The following is a 19809-nucleotide window of genomic DNA, read 5'->3' as shown; positions in this document are numbered from 1 at the left end:
GTACGGGAGGTGGCTCACGGATGGCTTGTTGCTGCTCTTGATAAGCCGCGAGTCCGACGAAAGCCGCTTCGGTTGTTCGGAGGCCCCGCATTTCTGGCTCGATGAGGGAGCTGGACGTTGCGGGAAGCCGAGCCTCTCCGATGGTCAGGGAGGCCGAACCAAAATTGGCTGCGAGGCGCCCTGGCGTTGGCCGGCAGCATATAGTTGCTTTCAGCTGGCCTCGCGCAGGAGCCATGGTGGGAACGGCAGCAGGGCTTCTTCGGCGACAGCCGAGAGCAGAGCACAGCCAGATGGTCTGACATCAGTGGGTCAATGCCCCCCCAGCACCTCCAGTGTCCGCGTCGATGGAGGGATGCCATGACGCACTCTTCGCGGGCTCGCACTGAAGCGTCACGCACTTACGCACGCACGCACACACACCGCCGACGGCTGCGCGAGCGTAGGCGCAAAGCGTCCTTCGTCTCTCTCCCTCCCGGCAAGCACCGACACTCAAGGTCACACACAGCTCCCTTCGCGGTAGACGGAACGAACACGGGAAAAAAAAGAAAGTAAACGCAGAGCATACTGACACTAAACATCTGGCAAAAAAACAAAACACTAATAACACTTAATATTAGACAAAAGAAACATAAAATACACATGAACACTTAAAAAAAAACTGGCAGCAGACAGGGCGGGGTTAACTTCTTTACGAGAAAAGGCCGTAAAGAAGCTAACCTATACTGAGGCTAGACAGTAAACTGAGGGCCTTCGGTTGCGGAGAAGTCCGCCGTCCGGCGCGAAATCACAAAGGTGACCGCTTCCTCAGATTATACCGGTGCGGGGTCCGAATGCGGTCCGCCGCTCCGGGTGTGCCCGTTGCTTGCGCGAAGTGCCGCAGGGCGCTGGCGCGAGCTCGTCAGACCGTGACAAAGGGCTTCAGGTCTGCGATGTGGGCACGGCTGAGTTTTCCCAAAGGGGATCTTTCAGCTAGTACGCGCCACGGACGCTCACTGACAATCGGTTCATAAGACCGGGCGGCTTTCCAACCCTTGGCTCAACCGTTTGTCAGACGTGGCAGGCACGGAATAGCGATAAAAGCCACGCTTCGTGCCGGGCCAGGTCACAACATCGCTCAGTTTGCAAAAACTTTCGAGCCACTCAGGTGACCGGCCATGGATTCGTCGTGAGAGGATCGCAACAGTGCGGCTCTCAGACTTTTGGGCATAACCACCTTAAACGGGTCGCTGGACTCGTCGTCAGTGGCTATATAGTTCAGCAGGAGCCCGTCATGGTCCAGCAAAAATAAATCCGCCGGGGACTCAGCGACACACGCTGTATCAGCCCCCTAATGGCGCCCGCCGCAGAACAAGCAGCGTAACGGCGCGCCTCTCAAGACGGTTTAACGGCGCCCGCCGCAAAGCAAGCAGCGTATACGGCGCTCCGTCCCTCCGAGACTCGAAACGGATCACTTTGCTGAGCCTTCAGTAGCTCTTCGCTGCTGAAAGCGATTCCCATTCTCCCAAAATGGGGGAGTCTGGTATCGCACCCACTCAGGACCGCATCAACCGCCGCGTGCACGGCGTCGCGGGTTCGCTCTCGGCACGGTGGCCTTCGGAAAGTTCCCCCGCTCGGCCGCTACGCAGTGCGCCGCTTACCTGGATAGCAGCCAAGGTCGTCCTCATGGGGACTCCCCCTTCTCGCCGAATGGCGGCGAAGCTGCTGTTTCGCCCCCGACGCTTGCATGTGCTAAGGCACCGCGAGCGGCCGTCGCACCGAAATCCAGGTTCTCGGCAGAAAACAGGGGGCACGAGATAGCGCGTCAGCTACCACGTAGGAGTGTATTCACCACAAAAAGGGGGTGACGACACGGGCGAGCGCCGAAGGGCGCCCGTCGACAGAGGCGGTGGCCTCTTTGTGCAACGCGGCATGCCACGAAGCAGACATAACGTTCGGGTAGGGCAAGAGGCCCATTCCGAAGCGACGCGCCGTCTCCAAAGGGAGCGGCTAGGCGCCTCGTGTCGTCACCGCAATAGGGGGTGCCGACACGGACGGGTGCAGAAGGGTTCCCGTCCATAGAGGCAATGGCCTCCGTGTGCAACGCGGCATCCGCTAAAAGGGACAGCGGACAAAAAGTCCCGCGAAGCAGCCATGTTGCGACGAGCCCGAATCGCGCAGGCGAACTGACTCGCTAAGAGCAGACAAAAGCTAGAGCTTTTGATACCGCGTTGGGCGCCAGTGTGGTGTACACGTATCCCGAAGGAGTACGGCCACCAGCGTGGGTCCGGTCTTAGCGAGCCGCAGGGCACGCGTTAACCGTCGCCGTGGCGGGAAACACGATACTGCTCAAGTCGCAACACTTTATTGTGGCAACACCAAACGCAGTACAGCCCGTTGCAAAAAGGCGCGGCGGGAAAGCAAGTAGGCTTATCCACGCCACGGGCACAAAGTACTACACAGGGTGCCACGAGCACGTCTCCGCGGTAAAGGTAACCCACGGAGACACCGGGACAAAGGGGCCCGGTTGCTCGAGCGAGGGCAAAGGCGCTCGCGTTGGCTTCGAAGGGAGACGGGTCGGCGTAGCTAGGCCACGCACTAGGACACCGTACTGCCCTTCGGCCGTGAGTACGCAGCGGGGCAACAAAAGATGAGCGTTCGCATCGGGCGCGAGGCGCCGTCAGCGAAATCCGACGAGCCCCGAGCGACGGGACTCGACGGACACGGAAAAGAATGCGTGGCTCACCGTTTGAAGTCCCGGACTGTACTCCCCGCTCCTGACGCAGCGCGCGAAAAAACCTCTCGGGGGTCCCCGCGCGCGGCGCCACAGTCAACATCCGCTACCGGGTGAGGGAGTTAACGTCACTCCGCCCTTCCCAGCGCGGCTGAGAGCAAAGGAGGGCAGACATGTCGGGACATGAGAATTGGAGAAAGGCGGGAAAGCCCGCGCAAAGGCAGCGGGCCAGCCTCAATTCCCACACCTTAAGAGACAAAAAAAGAGCAGAGTGGATTAGGGAACAAACCGGTATTAAGGATATCATACTTGAAATCAGTACAAAATACCAGATTGCAATTTGTGTGTTCACTGACAATATTAATTGCAATAAACCACTCGTGTGTTTACAAATTTACTGTCCGGCAGTTTTCACGGCATGGAACTGGCTGAACTTCAGTTTTTTGTTTCCTTTGTTTTCATTTATGTCTCCAACATGACAGCCTATCATGACAGAGTGAACTTCACTGATCATGAATTAAGCAAACACAGTCATCATCGTAGTCAAAGCCAGAAATCTGGAAAGGCGAGCAGCAAAATAAGATACATATGGCAAGGAAACTGGGAGAACTAGAGGCCAAAGAAGGAGTTGTGCCTCTGTTTTTAGTTAATTCAGGAGTCTTGTGTCAGAATGTACTGCAGAGCCACCGGTGCACCACTAGAACCCCTAGGACTCTGCCATAGGACTTGCACCAGAGTGACGATCCAAGTGCAGAGCCGCTAGAAGCCAAGATTCCACAGACTGTGTAAGAGACTGCTGGCGAAGAAATCATCTTGCATGTAAATGAGTACTGACACAAAGCTGATGAAATCCTTGCAGCATCTGTTGTACACTGTATATTGCACACCATGCCCATAAACAACCTTGATGACTCTAAATATCTCTGCCTCATGCAGGATGCAGAGTTCACAAACAAGGTCAACCGTGTTAAGCTGTCATGGTAATGTTTTTTGCGTAATGGCTGGCTCTAAGATCGAACAAATATTTAATACATGTTTCCTAGCTCAAGTCTGTCAAAATAATTAACACTGTGCACCAAAAAAAAATTTACCTTTTGCAATGCAGCGAAATTGCATCAGTACTCCTCTAACACTTTTTTTTTAGCTGTGCAAGATGGAGACTTGCACTTCCTTACCAACTGACGGGTAGCCCGGAGTCTCGACATCGGCGAATGTGTACAAAGCCCCACGTTGCAGTGCCGAGCCATCTACAAGAGTCGACTTTGGGTAGAACTCCTTCGCGTTTGGCAAGCTGGGCTCCAGAAAGATGATGGTTCCGACACCGCCACGTTCTTGGCACACAGTGACCTGCAGTGGTGAACGTGGCGTTGATCGGCGTTTTTCGACTGTACGAGTCGCAACACTACAAGCTGTCTCCGCATATCAAGACCTAAATGCGGCATTGGTAAGAATCACAATGGTCTGTTGGCTGTGACATCACCTGTCGGCACAAAAACAAACTAATGATCAGCGTTTTTTTATGCCGTGCCTTGAGCAGGATCATGTGCTTGATAAAGGGAGCAGTGTGGCTTACGTCTGCTGAGCACTTTTTCAGGAGGTACCTATTGCAATCACAAAACTATCCAATCTTTCTGGAATCTGCAAGTGAACCCACATATACCAAACCTACACACATAATTATTGTGTATATCAAACAGTTCTAAAATCTCCTTAATATATATTGATAAATGAAAATATACATTACATAAATGCAATATTAAATCAACTATACAAATTCTCAAATATAAAATTGTTTATATATAACAAATTACCTACATATAGAGATTTTCTGTGATCCCCTTCCGGTTCAAAACATTTGAGTTTGGCTCTACTTTTCGGGATTCTCGGAGTGGTAACTCTCACGATAACATGTCATCTCGTCCTCATAAATTTGCTATGAAGCTGACGTAACTGAGAAAGTGCTCAGATCTACTTTCCCATATGCATGTTCACTTTAACTATTGAAGTTCGACCAGCAAACCAAGATCTAAGCATCGTTGCATAGGAAGAATACATTACACTTTCATTAAATGGAAACTGATGGGACCAGGAAAGTATGCTCCATTTAATATGGGCTCCGTTTACTGAGAGGTGAACAAGAGTACAGAATAAAAGCACGAAACTAATAATATCAGAGCCACATATTTGAGCCACTTATTTTATTTAAAGATACAAATACAATAAAGTGAAACAACAAATCTCGTATTTAGATTGATAGATTGTACTCCGAAAACTCTAATGTGGGTATTTTAATAAAAAGTCTACAAATAGGGGAGAAAAATGAGGTCTAGGTATCTTCAAAGTTTTGCGCCGAAATGTCCACAGCTGATGTCACAGATGTCAAACAGTATTTTTCATATTTTGCAGACATTTGCTAAACGAAGGAGGAGGAGGAGGAGGAGGAAGGGAAGAAATGAAAGGCAGGGAGGTCAACCAGACGCACGTCCGGTTTGCTACCCTGCACTGGGGGAAGGGGTGAGGGGATTAAAGGAGAAGAGAGAGAGAAGTGAAGGGCAACGTGTATGTTGGTGGGACCTTGTCCATTGCACGCTTATAAGCGGTCGCGTAGTCCGGTCGTCTTCAGAAAACTTAGCAGTGCCCGCGTCGCTTTGCTGGCCAGCGACGCGTAGAGCCATGAGCCAAGTATCTTCTCTTCGGAAAGAGGTCTACTGTCTAGTGTCTCCAACGTTTCGCGTAGCAAATTGCGTTCGCTCGCAAAACGTTCACATGAACACAGTAGATGTTCTATTGTCTCGTCAGTGTCGCACGATTCACATCGGGAGCTATCCGCCATTCCTATGCGAAAGGAGTACGCTTTTGTAAAAACTACTCCTAACCACAGGCGGCACAGTAAAGTTGCATCCTGGCGGGAGAGGTCCGATGGAACTTGAAGCTTTTTCGATGGGTCCAATTTGTGTAGGCGGCGGTTCCTGACACTGGGGTCACTCAGCCAAGTTTCCGACATGTTGTTAGCGAACGAGTGAAGGCCCCTTGCAGCGTCGGTTCTCGACAATGGAATTGGGGTTGTCTGGGCGTCCGCGTGGGCGGATCGGGCAGCATTATCAGCAAGGTCATTACCGACAATACCACAATGTCCCGGTAACCACTGGAACACCAAGTCATGTCCTTTCGATAAAACTTCGTGAATCACTTCTCTTATTTCATTCACTAGCTGTTGATGCTCCCGCTGTCGTAAAGCTGATTGTAAGCTCTGAAGGGATGCCTTGGAGTCACAGAACACAGCCCATTTTTGAGGTCGGGCTTCCGCGATATAAAGTATAGCAGCACGTAAGGCGGCAAGCTCCGCTGCTGTGGAAACTGCTGCTGCTAAACGAAACTTACTTAAACACCTATGCCATGCTCTACAGCATGCTCAGAAGACAATGGACTACTTCATATTTATCGATTAAAAGCTACATAGGCCCTAACAGATGATATTAAAATCTGTGACATCGTGGGGTTTGGTGCAAAAATTTCGATGTAGCATCGCCAGCCACACTTTGTTTTTGAGCATTTTCTTGCTAGCCAAGCTTGTTCCAACAGCAAGCGTGATGATATTGATATTCTGAATAAGTAACTGACTAATATGAGAAAAATGATTTTTCTCTTTAGGGTTCTTTTAAGCAGCAGTTCTGGTTCGGAAATTTCCATTTACTGAAAGTCTGCTGTAAATTAAAGACTCTCAGAAAAAAAAGTCTCTAATTCGAGTCGTCGCTTTGAAAGCCAGGCCACTCTTCTGAAAGCACTAGTCCATTTTAAGTTACCCCAAATAAAAACATACAGCATTTAGCTATTACATGCTTTAGTTGAAGCTGTTCCACAAAATATGCCAAATAACGTACCTTTCCGCCACGGTGCCCACCCCCATATCGCGCCAGGCAGATGCGTCCTTTAACGAAAATTCCGTTGGCTTCCAGCATGTCCACATCTCCATGCGTTCCAGAACCAATGTACACCACATCCGCCTGTGGAAAGCAGTTGAACGCCATCATTCATCAAGATGTGTCAAACTGTCAGCATCCAGCGAACATTTTAGGCGATGCCCAACTCTTATAAATTAATTTTGGTATAATGAAAGAAAAAGAAAGAAAGAAAAAAGAAGACCCAATAGGCAAGCATAAACAATGTTCGATGCACGTGAGCAACTCAGGCATTCCAACATCTTGTGTGTACAAAACGTCTACACATCACCACATAAACCCGCCATGTTTTTTGCATGTCCATTACATTACCCAAACAAAAAGTTTAGACAGAGCAGGGGATGTACAAGTTGCAAAGTAATGTGAATTCTAGTTGCTACCTCGAGCCTTGGAGCTGTGTTTGGTCTCTTGTGATTACCTAGGAGCACAAGCGAGAAACACATGGTCTACCCCTAGCAGTAGTGACTGCCATGACTTTTTACTTTGCTCAGATTGACTTGTGCCATATTGGTGCAAGAACATATTGATGCCATATTATTTTACAATATGGCATAGGTGCCATATTGTTCTTGAAAATTTAGGTCACGCCTCCATAAACTTTTGCACTCAATGCAGTCATACTTGTGAATCATTTCAACAAGAATTGCTTTACATTCTTGAGAAGTACACACAGATCATAAAATATGAAGGGACCAGGAAAATATGTTCTGTAGTTATAGTTACAAAAAAAAAACAGGGCTAGTGAATTCAAGTATAAAACCAATCATGTTACAAGCAGTTGTTCAATTGAGGAGCAATTTTATCTAAGAGCTTTTCCTTTGCCGGGCATCCACTGCATTTTGTGCTAGTCGGTGGCTGCAGTAGTATGCTTCACATAGTAAATACATGTGAATGCTATGCACAGATACTTGCTATTCAACTCTAATGGGAGGTGATGTCTTCAGGCGCTGAAGTTTCTCATTGTACTCATCTTTAATCTGCCGTTTTTAACCTTACCGTCACATACAGCAAAGGTAACGACACTGCATTCTTGTCGATACAAATCGCGCAGTAGTTTTGGATGCGATTTCGGCACTGGCCATTAGAGGCTCGTGCGAGCACTGATCTCAACTGTACCCGGACATGCATATGAGAGGTACCCAGGCACCACTCACCTCAACTGTACCCGGTCGTGCATATGAGAGGTACCCAGGCACCAAACCGTCCACATTGTCTCCTGGCACAGGGTCTTCAGTCAATTTCGCCTCTTCAAGCACTTTTCCATTGGCGTCCACCAACTGCACCTGCGATGAGTTAGCTGACTCAATTGAAATCCGAAAAATGGCCGTAGGAGAAGATGGAAGCCCTGAGAACAAAAGTCCGCTTATTGAAACGTCAGCTTCACAAACAACCCCTGTTTACGAATTATTTCATTAATCAACAAGTCATTTAATTATGACATTAATACACTGGTCTACTCAAACGTACTCTGAAACGTTGTCACCGTAGCAATGCGTGATATTCCATTAGGAATACATTAGGAGGGGATGAGCCGATCCTTTCAGAGGTAGTACAGAGTCAGACAAGGTGCCGAAAGCTTGCAATGCCTGCAATCGTGGAGGCCTTGTAAGACCAAGTTAAGTGTAGGACTCATTCGGTGGGGAGGTGGGATTAGTATATTTGCTCAGAAGCAAAACGAGATGGCTCCTTCCTTCGAGTTGTCTACGGCGAATGCATAAGGGACCCTACGAGTTTCAACAGCGGAGCTATTGAAGCTCAAAGTCTTAGTCGCGAACAAAAATGATTATCATCACGAACAGTCACGCACTCTCTTTGTCCTCTTTTGTATAGCTCCCTGAACACCTGTTTCAATTTGTACAGCATAGAACGAATACAGAGAGGAAATAAGAGAGAATGAAAAAGCGAGAGAAAGAGAAAAAAGACCGAAAGAACTAGAAAAGGATGTTAACAGAGAGTGAGACAAAGAGAAAGAAACATCAAGAAAAAGAGAGAAATAGAAACAGAAAGAGATAGAAGTACACAGACCAAAAAAAAAAGAGAATAAGCAGAGAGGGAGAGACTAAAAAGGGATAGAAAAAAAACGCGAAAGAAAGAAAAAAAAAAATAAAGAGAAACAAGAAAGTCGGCCCAGCGCCGCTGTATCTTCAGGCTTGGCACAGCTAGTTTATTTTTTTTATTATTTTTTTTTGCAAACAGCTATGATCATCCTCCAAAAACACGTGAAGGTATCTGAACGAATAGATCAGCCCCACCTTGTTCGGGTTGTTCGGGTCCGGGTACTGGTGCAGGACCCGATAGGGCACTTTTTCAACCGTGTCCAGTCCATTTTTGCGAAACTCGTCCGCAATGAAATCAACGATGGTTTCCTCGCTGTACTTTGTACCGGACAGGTGTGGCTTTTCCGATAGAAATCTATAAATGTTGAAACTCTGAGTGAGCCACGTCCTCGTGTCTTCCAGAAACGTCTCTGCATTATCTTTAAATGGATGCCTCCCAAACAGGTACTAACTGCTACGAGCACGTAGTATGATGTTGGCCAAGCGATACACAGAGGTAAGTATGTGAATACACTCAAACCTCGATATAATGAACCTTGATATAATGAAATATCAGTTATAATGAAGTAATTAAATGAAAAATAGTCTTTCAGTACAGTGTTAGTGTATATTTACAACAAATTTTCTTAATTTCGTGTAAGATGCAACTTTGTTATAATGAGGTCTGAGTGTAGTGCGTCAGTTGTAAATTTTTGTACGACATTATGGTGGGGCATTGGACTGAATGGTACTATGGTTAGTTAAAGACATTATTCAGCCACAAAGTAAAAACACACACAAAGGGATGAACACAGGACAAGTGGTTGTTCCTCGCTTTGCGTGTGTTTTTACTTTACGGCTACATTTCCTCCGTAAGAAAATATCAATAGGCTGGCCAGAAAGCATTCTTGCTAAAATACGCAGCAGCATGAATGATTATCATGGCTTAAAAGACTGAAATTTAAGCACGCACTATATTAAGTTTTCTTAAATATAGACTCTGCCCTTTTTTTTTTCTCGGCCGTCAACATAGCCTCAACTACTTGCTCTTCGCTTCAAGGATGATGAGCAAGAAGCTGAGCAAGGAGCTGCATCCACCTGCCAACTGAGCAAAATGGAAGTGGGACGCAGACAAAGCAAGCAGACTCAGAGGCGGTTGTCCACTTACTGACCAACAGAAACGGCAAAGCAAGACCTAATTAAAAGCTAGTTTTGGTGCCAATTACAGCTTGTCATATGCTCAGGCAAGATATCACAACGCTTACATGGCCACTTCGCTTCATGTCTGCATTGACAACACTCAAGTGGCCATTTTGTACTTCTGGTAAATGACATTCCAATCGGTACTCTAGCCCAATGACATGTTAGTGTTGATGCCAGTAGGTGTGTTAAGTGAGAATTAGCTTTAAAATCAAAATAAAGAAAGTCACAGCTTTGCTACAAAGGCGAAGCAATGAATGTGATAGCAACAAATTTGAATGTCACGCGAAGAATGACAAGCAGATCGGAGCGTGCCCCACTTTTCCCACGCAAATGAATGTGAATAATGGTACAAATGAATGTGAATAAGTGCCTCAGTTGTTACTTCACCACATCTTAAAAGCGCCCCCTTTTCGCAAGCGGAGACTGTGCAGCGGTGGTCTAGCGGCTAAGGTACTCGGCTGCTGACCCGCAGGACGCGGGATCGAATCCCGGCTGCGGCGGCTGCATTTCCGATGGAGGCGGAGATGTTGTAGGCCCGTGTGCTCAAATTTGGGTGCACGTTAAAGAATCCCAGGTGGTCGAAATTTCCGGAGTCCTCCACTATGGCGTCTCTCATAATCATATGGTGGTTTTGGGACGTTAAACCCCACATATCTATCATTCAATCAACTGTGCAGTGAGTGCAGTGCAGTGACCTTTGTGTGCCTAGTATCAACAGAATCGTTCCAGTGGAAGTCCAAGGCGTACGACTCTCCGCACCACGAGATAAGCACACGTACATGTGAACGTCTGCGTGTAAAAGATCAACGCATAAGCGCGCGACGCCACGTCGAGACGATCTGGCGACACACGCTCATTGCGCCATCTCGTTGCTAATGCTGAAAACCCGATAGTTCTCCAGAGATTGGTATCGCCAGCGGTAAGTTGTAGATATAAATAGCTTGACGTTTCAACATTAAAGTAGGTGCTCCTTCGTGGCTCGAATGAAAAAAAAGAAAAAGCTTCTTTGTGGCTCAGTGGCTAACGCCGCAAGAGGTCGAACGTTGTATTCCGCGCGCCGAAGTCTTTTCCTGTAATATTTTTTTTTTCTTTCTTGTGTTTATATATATATATATAGATACGTATATATATACAGTGGATGTTGGCGGTCGCCGATGCCGGTGGCAAAATCCAGCCGAGGGTGTCCATATAATTGATGTCGCAATAAAACCTCATCGGCATTTACCCAGCATCACACTTGCTAAGAGAAGTCTCCCTATAAATGAGCTCTGCATGTGAGACTATAAGCTAAGCTTCGAAAATTGGTGCCAGTACTCCTTTAAAAGACCACCGCTTCCAGTAGGAGCAGCAAACAGTTGACTCACAAGAGGGTAGCATATGGAGGGTAGTGTGAATTACCTGTCCTATATAAAGGGTTTTTGTCCTGCAACTCACAGGAGATAAAAAAATCTTCAAAGGTGTCCAGCATTTCACACCTTATTCTTATTGTTCTGCAGTACCTTTTGTTTTGCTACACCCTGTTTAAGTATGTGCTTGCGGCAAGCACTTCAAACTTACATAACTTCAAGAGATATGACTTCGAGAAAGTAAAACAAGCAGTGTCGCGTACTTCCTAGGCTCTGAATCAGTAACACATGGAAACTAAGCCACAGCTGTTTTGCGAGTGACATCTCTTGGAGCTGCGAAACTGTTGCGTTGATAGACCAACTCACAGTAACATATAAATCTTAAACATGTATATACTTTACCCCCCCCCCCCCGCTTCACTGAACCACTTCGACAAGTCTGACAGAAAATTTGAATTGCTGCACAAACATGAAAAAAACAAGGGAGACAGGAAAGAGCGCAGTATTTGAAATGTCTGCGCTCTTTCCTGTCTCCCTTGTTTTTTTCTTCAAGTTTGTGCAGCAATTCAATTTTTCAAGTATGAACCAACGTTACTAGTCTGCAAAAAAGTATTGCTTCAAGTCTGACAGACCTGAGCGTTCGACGTAAGTAGCTTCTGCTGACGTTGGCAAGGATGCTTGCGAGTTCGGTACCCTTGTCCGCGGGCTTTGTGTGCGCGGTGGGCGGTGCAAGAGACTTGCTGGTGGTGGTGGGGCCACCAGAGCTCGTGACCGTTGTCTGCTGCCACACCGAGGTGCCAGGGATGGCCAAACCCATCAAGACAACGATCGTCACTACGCCTACCACTCCGACGGCTGCTACTATTGGCCACAAGCCAACACGCCTGGGGAAAAGCGTATATGACCAATATGTACACAAGAAAGCCTCACAATGAGTGCTGGTTTGTAGGTGATACTTTTATACGATAAGAGATACATCTCAAAAGTAGGCTTAGCAGAATAAAACAAAAAGTCAGCACATCTCTCAAAAGGGTCAACATTCTTTCAGAAGCAACGATATGATTTAGTACTTTGGGTTGGTTGGGAAGAATAGATTATATACTAGAAATTTTCAAGTCAGCACCATTGATTATGAAGATGATGAACAGACAGTTTGAGAAACTAGGCAAGACTGAACCGCTTTAAAAGGTGGAAACAAGGAGGCGGCAAAGAATCATTCTTTCAACCTGAAGCTCGGACACAAAGCAATAAGGATTTTCTGAAGCAATAGCAATACCATAATAGTTCAGAACAAGAACAAACCTGTGAAGACGTAGAATCCATAAGCCAAGGTGGCAAGGTGCTACTTGTAATGAAGGTCATAAACATGACTCAAGGGTAATAATATACTGGGTGAAATCGCTAAGAAAGGAAGCTCGTCTCGTTTACGCTTGTAATGATGAAAACAAACATGCAGTCTTACTGTTTTGGCTTTGACTTGGGAGTGGAAGTCGCTCGTTCTGTTGATGCAGGGGTGATGTGACTCGATGCGGCTGTGATGCGATTCATTGTCGGGGTGCAGCTGCACGCATGACGTCCAAAAATGTGCTTACTGCAATGACGTGCAAAAATGTGCTCACTGTTTGTAATGTACTGAAGCATAGTAGCTGGCGCCACTATGCTTCGGTACATTACAAACTGTGAGAATGTTTTCTAAAGTACGAGCAATGAGCGTTTATAAATTCTGTCACTTTCTCGCACCTTTTAGTCGCAGTGCCAACCGAAGGCAGGCACAGCCAACATCCAAACTTCCAAATTCAATATGAATGGTACAGTGGTGCAGAGCCAACCCTTCCCCTACCTTCCTCAAATAAAAAAAAAACCATTCTGACCACAGCCCTGGCACAGTATAACAAGCCCACAGGCTAGCCTGTAATTTCATCAAACACTCAGACAAAATAAAATTCCCAATAAGTACCCTTGTAGAAAAAGATGTCTCAAGAAAATTTGTGAAGAATGGCAAAAGGTGATTAATTGTAAAAAGATACAAAAGCCAAGTGGTCTTACATCTCGGAGCTCAATCTGTGCTATGTCTTCACTAACTGCGCATGTATAAAATGTGAATAAGTGAAACTGCAAGGAATTAGCATTAAATAGCACGAGCATTGACAAGGGGGTGCAAAAGGGCACTTGCCCCCCCCCCCCCCTCAAGCTCACGAACCCTTGTTCCCTATCCGAGCCGCACAAGCATCACCTGTCCCGCCGCGTTGCAACATATATGGTTTTGCCCCCCCTGGAAAAAAAATCCTGCCGATGATCATGTTTAGTATAGTGAGTGAAGTTAGGTCTCAAAATGATTGATTAGCAGCTTGATTAGTATGTATACTCCGGTTTTGCATATCTGAGTAACTGAAGCTGCTGGATCCCCCCCCCCCCCTGCTCCTCCAGAGCCGTAACTAGGAGGGAGTTGAGAGGTCTCGACCCCTTCCCCTGATTTTTTCGTGCTTTCAACTTTTTGTGATACTAAAGTATTTAATGCATTTAAATTGATAACCGGCTGCCAAAGTTAGCCGTTCTGGTTACGACCCTACTATCCCTCTCTATGCTGTGGCGAAACCAGGAATATTTTTTCGGATATGAAGGGGGGGGGGGCGGGGGGGAGGGGGGGGGTTCAATTACACTTTGCATTTTACACAAGCAATTTTTTTTCAACTGGGGGACAGGAAATCTGAACATAACCACCACTCTCCGGCTTGCCCATGGTTGTAACCATCCAGACTATATAGTGAATGGGGGTTTAAACACCTCAATTTTTTCTTTAAATTCTGACATATGTGCAGGCAAATAACATACAAACGCAGGCACGAACATACATAAGCTATGGATACCACCCCCCTCCCCCCGCGATAAGTTTCTGGGTATACGGCCCCTGCAGCTATAAGTACATTACCTGGGCCACTCTCGATTGACAAGCACTCACCAAACTTGTTTTTGGCACCGAGAAATACCAAGAGCTGATCGGCCAGTCCCAAAAGAAACGGCAAATCGGCGAACCTTATTGCCCGTAGAATCGATCGAACCGTAGCACGTGTGAGATTTCCTCTTTTTTACGCTTGCACGTGGCACATGCGCACGTCACGATCAAGAACACGCCCCAGCGTCCAGTCATGACGACGAGGAAGTTGACCGTACTAAGAAGATGTTGAATTGTGGATATATATATATCATTTTAGACCCACCATTACCTCTGTCTGAAATCGCATCTGATGGCCTGCATCGCCCCCTGCTCAGATATACTCCTTTTTCGATTTTCGGCTTTTCTTTCCATGTTTTTTTTTCAGCCCAAAATTACGTTTTGTTTGAAAAACCATTAGCCTTTTAGTTAAGATCCTGCCGCCCGGTTCTTGGCCGATCCCCCTTTGTGGGTGTGCGCCAGAGTATCAAGGATCATCATCATCATCATCATGAAGACGGATATAAACCAAGTAGAGCGTGGCCTACTCGAGCGCTCAAGTAGGAGGAAGACAGAGGAACGTGATCTAGCAATCGGCAACGATGGCATATCGGTTCGAAGTCCAGCTATAGGTTGCCGCGTTGCCGAGCAATACTGAGTTAGCATTCTCGGGCTGAGAAAGACAACACGGGGCAAACTCAAGCTGTTTAGCACGAAGAGGACGAACGGCACGTTTTTTTTTTCAGCTGTTTCACATGCACCGCTTTCGCGCGACAATGATGATGATGCCCGTGGTCCTTACGCAAAAAGGCAAAAGTGGTTAGCTTCGCAAAAACGCGGTAAAAAAAAAGGAGGGGGGGGGGGGCGCCTAAGCTTCGCCTTGAAGACCTGAACGCGATACTGACGCCTCATATCCTCACCACCCTCTGTAAATTTTGCTTGTCCAATGTTCAACATCCCAGCGAGCCGACGCGCGCACACATATGGCAGACGACATGATGGAGGTAAATCATTTTGCCCTGTACGTTATGGCAACAAAGTGCGCACATGAGAATGCGCGGACCAATGTGTTAATTTGCCCCTTGTAATGGACGGCTTTCAATAAACCAGCGGAAATACGCACTCGATACTTTTTTTTTTTTTCTCGAAGTTGCGATGCACCCACCACGTGTTCGTCAGCTGGGAAACACGCGCAGTAACGGATGCCTTGAGTAACGGGAGGCCTGTTTCACACCGCCAACTATTGGGGTACGACGTCCGATTTCACGTAACGTCACAGGCAGGTTCTGGGCGCTCATGGGCCCTAAGATGGCGGCAACCGCGACTTTCTATTTCATTAGAGCGGCAGTGCAGAGGGGGGAATTTTCGGAGGGGCGGAAGAAGAGCCTCGACCACACTTTATGTATGTTAGCAGTGGCGGATCCAGAGGGGGGGGGGGGGGGAGAGTAGGGACGATCCCGCCTTCAAAGCCTGTCAGTACTCTCTACCCCTCACTTCAGTACTTTCCGTCCACCTGCTATCACCAATAAGGACAAATGAGTGGGATACCTTTGAGCACACATTAATAGTATTTATGCTATATCTAAGATATAGTTTTTGTGCTAGTAAAAAAAACTAAACAAAAGTAACGGCCACGCCCCTCTCTCCGGTGTTACTTTAAGCGACCGCCCCCACTAAAATGAGTGGCTGGATCCGCCCCTGCAGGTATGTTAGTGCGTGTGCTTGAATGTGTGCATGTATCAAAATTGAACATTTTCGACTGCGCCGTGTCGAAATTGAGCGAGCTGACGATCTGCAGCTGATGCGTACGTGCGATCAGGCCATGGGAGTAGTGTCTTCAAGACAGTGAAATTGCGCTTTACTATTACTCGAAAGATCGTTTTGTTCTTCACTGCCCCTTTATAGATATGTGCGGGCTCTAACGAAATTACAAAACTTCAACGCAGACCGGTAATTTACTCGCTGTATAGAGAGCCTCAGGCATATGACAACGCTACGTTTTATTTTCACGCAATCTAAGGAAATGTAGACCGCGATGCCACGACGCGTCATGGCGCACGTGTCTCGAGCAAATCCATTCAGCAGTATGCCAGTTTTAGGGGCGAAGCTCCTTATGGCGTGGCTTGTGCGTCCCTCGTAGTACGTAACCACCAGAGGCACATACCCGAAATAGCGGTCCTTACAATGTCTGCTGGATGGGGGCACTTGTATATGATGAATACATGATGAAAAGATGTGTGATGGCTGTGCTTGGAGTTTTCACAAGACATATGGACGGACGAACAGACTGACACACTCACGGATGGACAGACAGAGGGATGGCCGCGAAAAGAGATGGACGGACAGACAGACGAATGAACAAACGGACGGATGCACCAAGGATCACACAGATAGGCGGACGCAAGAACAAATGGACAGACAGACTGACGAACGCTGCGCCCCACCAATCATCATTCACTCCGTGGATATGCTGTGATTTTTTTGTGTTTGGTCGAGCCAACTTATTATAACACCGCGGTCGAGCCACGTCAACCCAACAATCACGATTAAATCGTTAAGAAAATTGGCAAGTTAGGGTTTCCCCGCACAAAGCCCTACTGCAGAAAAAAAAAGAAAAAAAATCATTTAGCGCTCGTTCAAGGGTGCCGTAACTTGCTTAATGGTGTAACTAATTTTCTTGTTGAAAGGGTTCTGTTGCGGTGCAGTTGACCAGTTAAGGAGGGGGGTCAAGCCGGAGCAACCCCCTCTCCACCGATTTTAGGTCCTTGCAAAGCCTTCTAAAAAATTCATGTTTGAAACGTGAGCCGCGAGCGCGCTGCCCAGCCCTCTGATTTTACCCTCCTCCTTCGGTACGAAGGCGAGCCTCTCTGACGGCCGTCCCTGCGAACACAGCAATGCTCTCAAAATTGCCTCTGAGCAGCCGTCATGTCACGTGACTGAGGGTGGATGGATGTGTACCCTTTAGATCGGGCGGCGGCTAACGCCACCTATCCGTATTACTTAGTGAACTAACCATTAGATTTATCTCTTTTTTTTTTCCCCTTTAAATAGTGAGGTTGAGGATTCGTACTTTGCAGTGAAGGGTTTAATTTTCACTCGTGCCTTGATTGTAGCCACCAATCAGATAACCTCCTTCTAGTTAAGTCTACCCGCTTAATGTCTATTTTGCCCTTCCTGTCCCTAAACCCTAGTGCTTTGAAAAACTCTGCGCCATCATTCTGAACTATAGGGTGAAGCCCTTTACAAAACATTATCAAGTGTCTACCCCGTACGAAGGGGTAGACACAGTAGTGTCTACTCCTTCGTACGGAGGCGGTGAGCGGTACGGAGGCGAGCGGTCTCACGCGGCGGCCGGTCGCAACACAAGACAGGAGGCATGGCCTCCGAGATTGCGTGTTGGCAGGAGGCTCCCAATTGAAAAGAGAGCGACGTTCCAGGCATAGTTTTTTCTAGGAGGCGTTGGTCCTTGGCATCTGTAAAGGCGATGGGCACGCTATCGCGTTTTGCTATTGAAGGCGCTGTTTGATTGCTTGCAGCCCATTGCGACACGTAACCCGCAAGCTTGTGCTCGACTCGCGCAACGGCAAATGTCGACCACCGGTCTTCTTGCACAGTATTGCACCTGAATTGTGAAACGGTGTTTATTTTACATATACTCGCGGACATTTCCAATGAATGCGTGATATATATAGCTACTGCTTTATTGCCTACAATGAGATAATTTTTGTGTTTATTTCACTTCATATGCGTGTATGAAGCACGCGCCTGAGAAAGCCGCGCTTTTTACGTGTACCTAAGAATGGCGGTAAATGGAGTTATAGTTGGTCATTCATGACCGTAAAATAACGGCGCAAATAACGACGAACACTGCTCGTTCGTCTCTCCGTGTTCGCGCCATTATTTTACGATCGTGTACCTCAAACGCCAAGAGGCGTCTGCGTCGACCGGTTGGCAACGCTGACTGCGCTCTGCCATCACTAATTTCCACAGCGTTACGGGACGCGCGCCAAACCGGACACGTTCGTGCAGGGATATATGTGAAGATCCAACCCTGTAACTTTCCCATCACTGCCAAGAGAAGTCCACGCACGAAGAACGAAACAACGCTGTTCAACGCGTTAGACCGCACGCATTCCTTAGCCAGGTGAGCTCGGTCACGTGATCCAACAATAAACGTACGTCACGACGACTGCAGCGCCCGCGTTCTCGGAACGAGAAAGAAGGGAGCCGTACCACAGGACGCGTACCAGCCTACAGCATCTCTGACCTCCGACCAATGTGCGTCTTTCGGCTGCAATACACCGATCGCCAAGCTTTTTTTTTTTTTTTTTTTTTGATTCCGCCTGAGAAGCGAGTTGCGGCGCGGAGGAAGAAGACCCGGCCGCATACAATCAGCCAGACAGATTTCACGCCGACACAACGGTCTCGACTCTGCGAGGCAAGCGCGCGTTTCTTCGCACAACGGCAACTTCACCAGCTTATTAAGTGTCTCATATTAGTTTTTCGTTTCGTGTTCCAACATGCCTGCTTTTTGTAGCCCACTGTTTAAGATGTGTATTCTTTACTGGGGGACACATCTCGGCTTGGATGTAAGGCGCGTTCGGCAACGCAAACCGACGCAGCTAGCGTCCGCTGGTCCATGACGGCAGCATATGTACTTCGGCTGCACAACGCATGCAAAAATACGTTTTCTGCACAAATTTTGTTACAATTGACTAAATCCCCGGCAACGCCGGCGTCCGCCACGCGCGTCGCGCTTTTCGCTGGCGAAACGCGCTTGGGCTTGTTGGTTTGCCCAACGCCTCCTGTTTGCCATTACTCGTGTTCTTGTGTGCGCCTTTATACGCGCCACAGTTTACGGGTAATCCATCGAGAACCCTAATCATCTGGTCATGCACATTAGCCCAATCGAAATTAGTAGCGGCCACGGTGTAAAAAAAAAAAAATCTTACACCATATAGTAGCAGCTTGACGCACGTGATCAGGGAGTACAAGGTGATATGGGATGGACACCATTTCAGGGCAGATAAGCTAGCAGCAAGATAAAACTTGAGAAGCGGTTGAGAGAAATGGGGGAGCAGCGTTGGGTTAGGAAAGTTTTCAGCTACTTATACATGAAGAATGTCGATAAAAAATGGAGGAAGCGAGGCGAACCATAAAATCGACGGGTAAATACTTGGAAAACAGCAGGGGGCCAAACCAAAAAGAACAATCGGTTAAGAAAAAGGTGAAGGAAACGGAGTCCGACATATCGAGAATTGGTATCATTAAGAAGTCCGCACTAGAGATTTATCGAACGTTTAAGTAGGAAATTGCTAAGGAAAGGATCTATGATAATACTCGGGGTAGTTTTATACTGTTTGAGGCCTGGACGGAAGCATTGCGAACCAAGACTTATCGGTCCAAATACGAAGGGGTAGACACAGTATGCAGTGCGTGTGCAGAGAAGGAGGAAACTTCCGAACACTAGATAATGTTCTGTAAAGGGCTTCACCCTATAGTTCAAGATGATGGCGAAGAGTTTTTCAAAGCACTGGGGTTTAGGGGCAGGGAGGGCGAAATAGACTTTAAGCGGTTAGAAATAACTAGAAGAAGGTTATCTGATTGGTGGCTACAATCAAGG

At 47.3% G+C, this 19809-nt stretch overlaps 1 protein-coding gene across 1 annotated transcript in view; it reads right to left on the bottom strand.

The window, feature by feature from the left end:
* Positions 1-19809, bottom strand: part of LOC119166833 (N-acetylated-alpha-linked acidic dipeptidase 2) — a 49634-nt gene that overhangs the window by 21112 nt on the left and 8713 nt on the right. Inside the window, exons 2-7 of the mRNA XM_037418202.2 lie at positions 12717-12815; positions 11887-12138; positions 8922-9081; positions 7824-7952; positions 6592-6714; positions 3886-4057 (exon numbers count right to left, since the gene is read on the bottom strand). Of these exons, the coding sequence (XP_037274099.2) occupies positions 3886-4057; positions 6592-6714; positions 7824-7952; positions 8922-9081; positions 11887-12138; positions 12717-12802 (922 nt within the window). The 5' untranslated portion in view covers positions 12803-12815. The remainder of the gene's footprint in view (positions 1-3885; positions 4058-6591; positions 6715-7823; positions 7953-8921; positions 9082-11886; positions 12139-12716; positions 12816-19809) is intronic.

The sequence above is a fragment of the Rhipicephalus microplus genome, chromosome 6, assembly GCF_043290135.1.
Source record: "Rhipicephalus microplus isolate Deutch F79 chromosome 6, USDA_Rmic, whole genome shotgun sequence".
NCBI lineage: Eukaryota > Metazoa > Arthropoda > Arachnida > Ixodida > Ixodidae > Rhipicephalus > Rhipicephalus microplus.
This window is presented reverse-complemented; position numbering and strand designations above follow the sequence as displayed.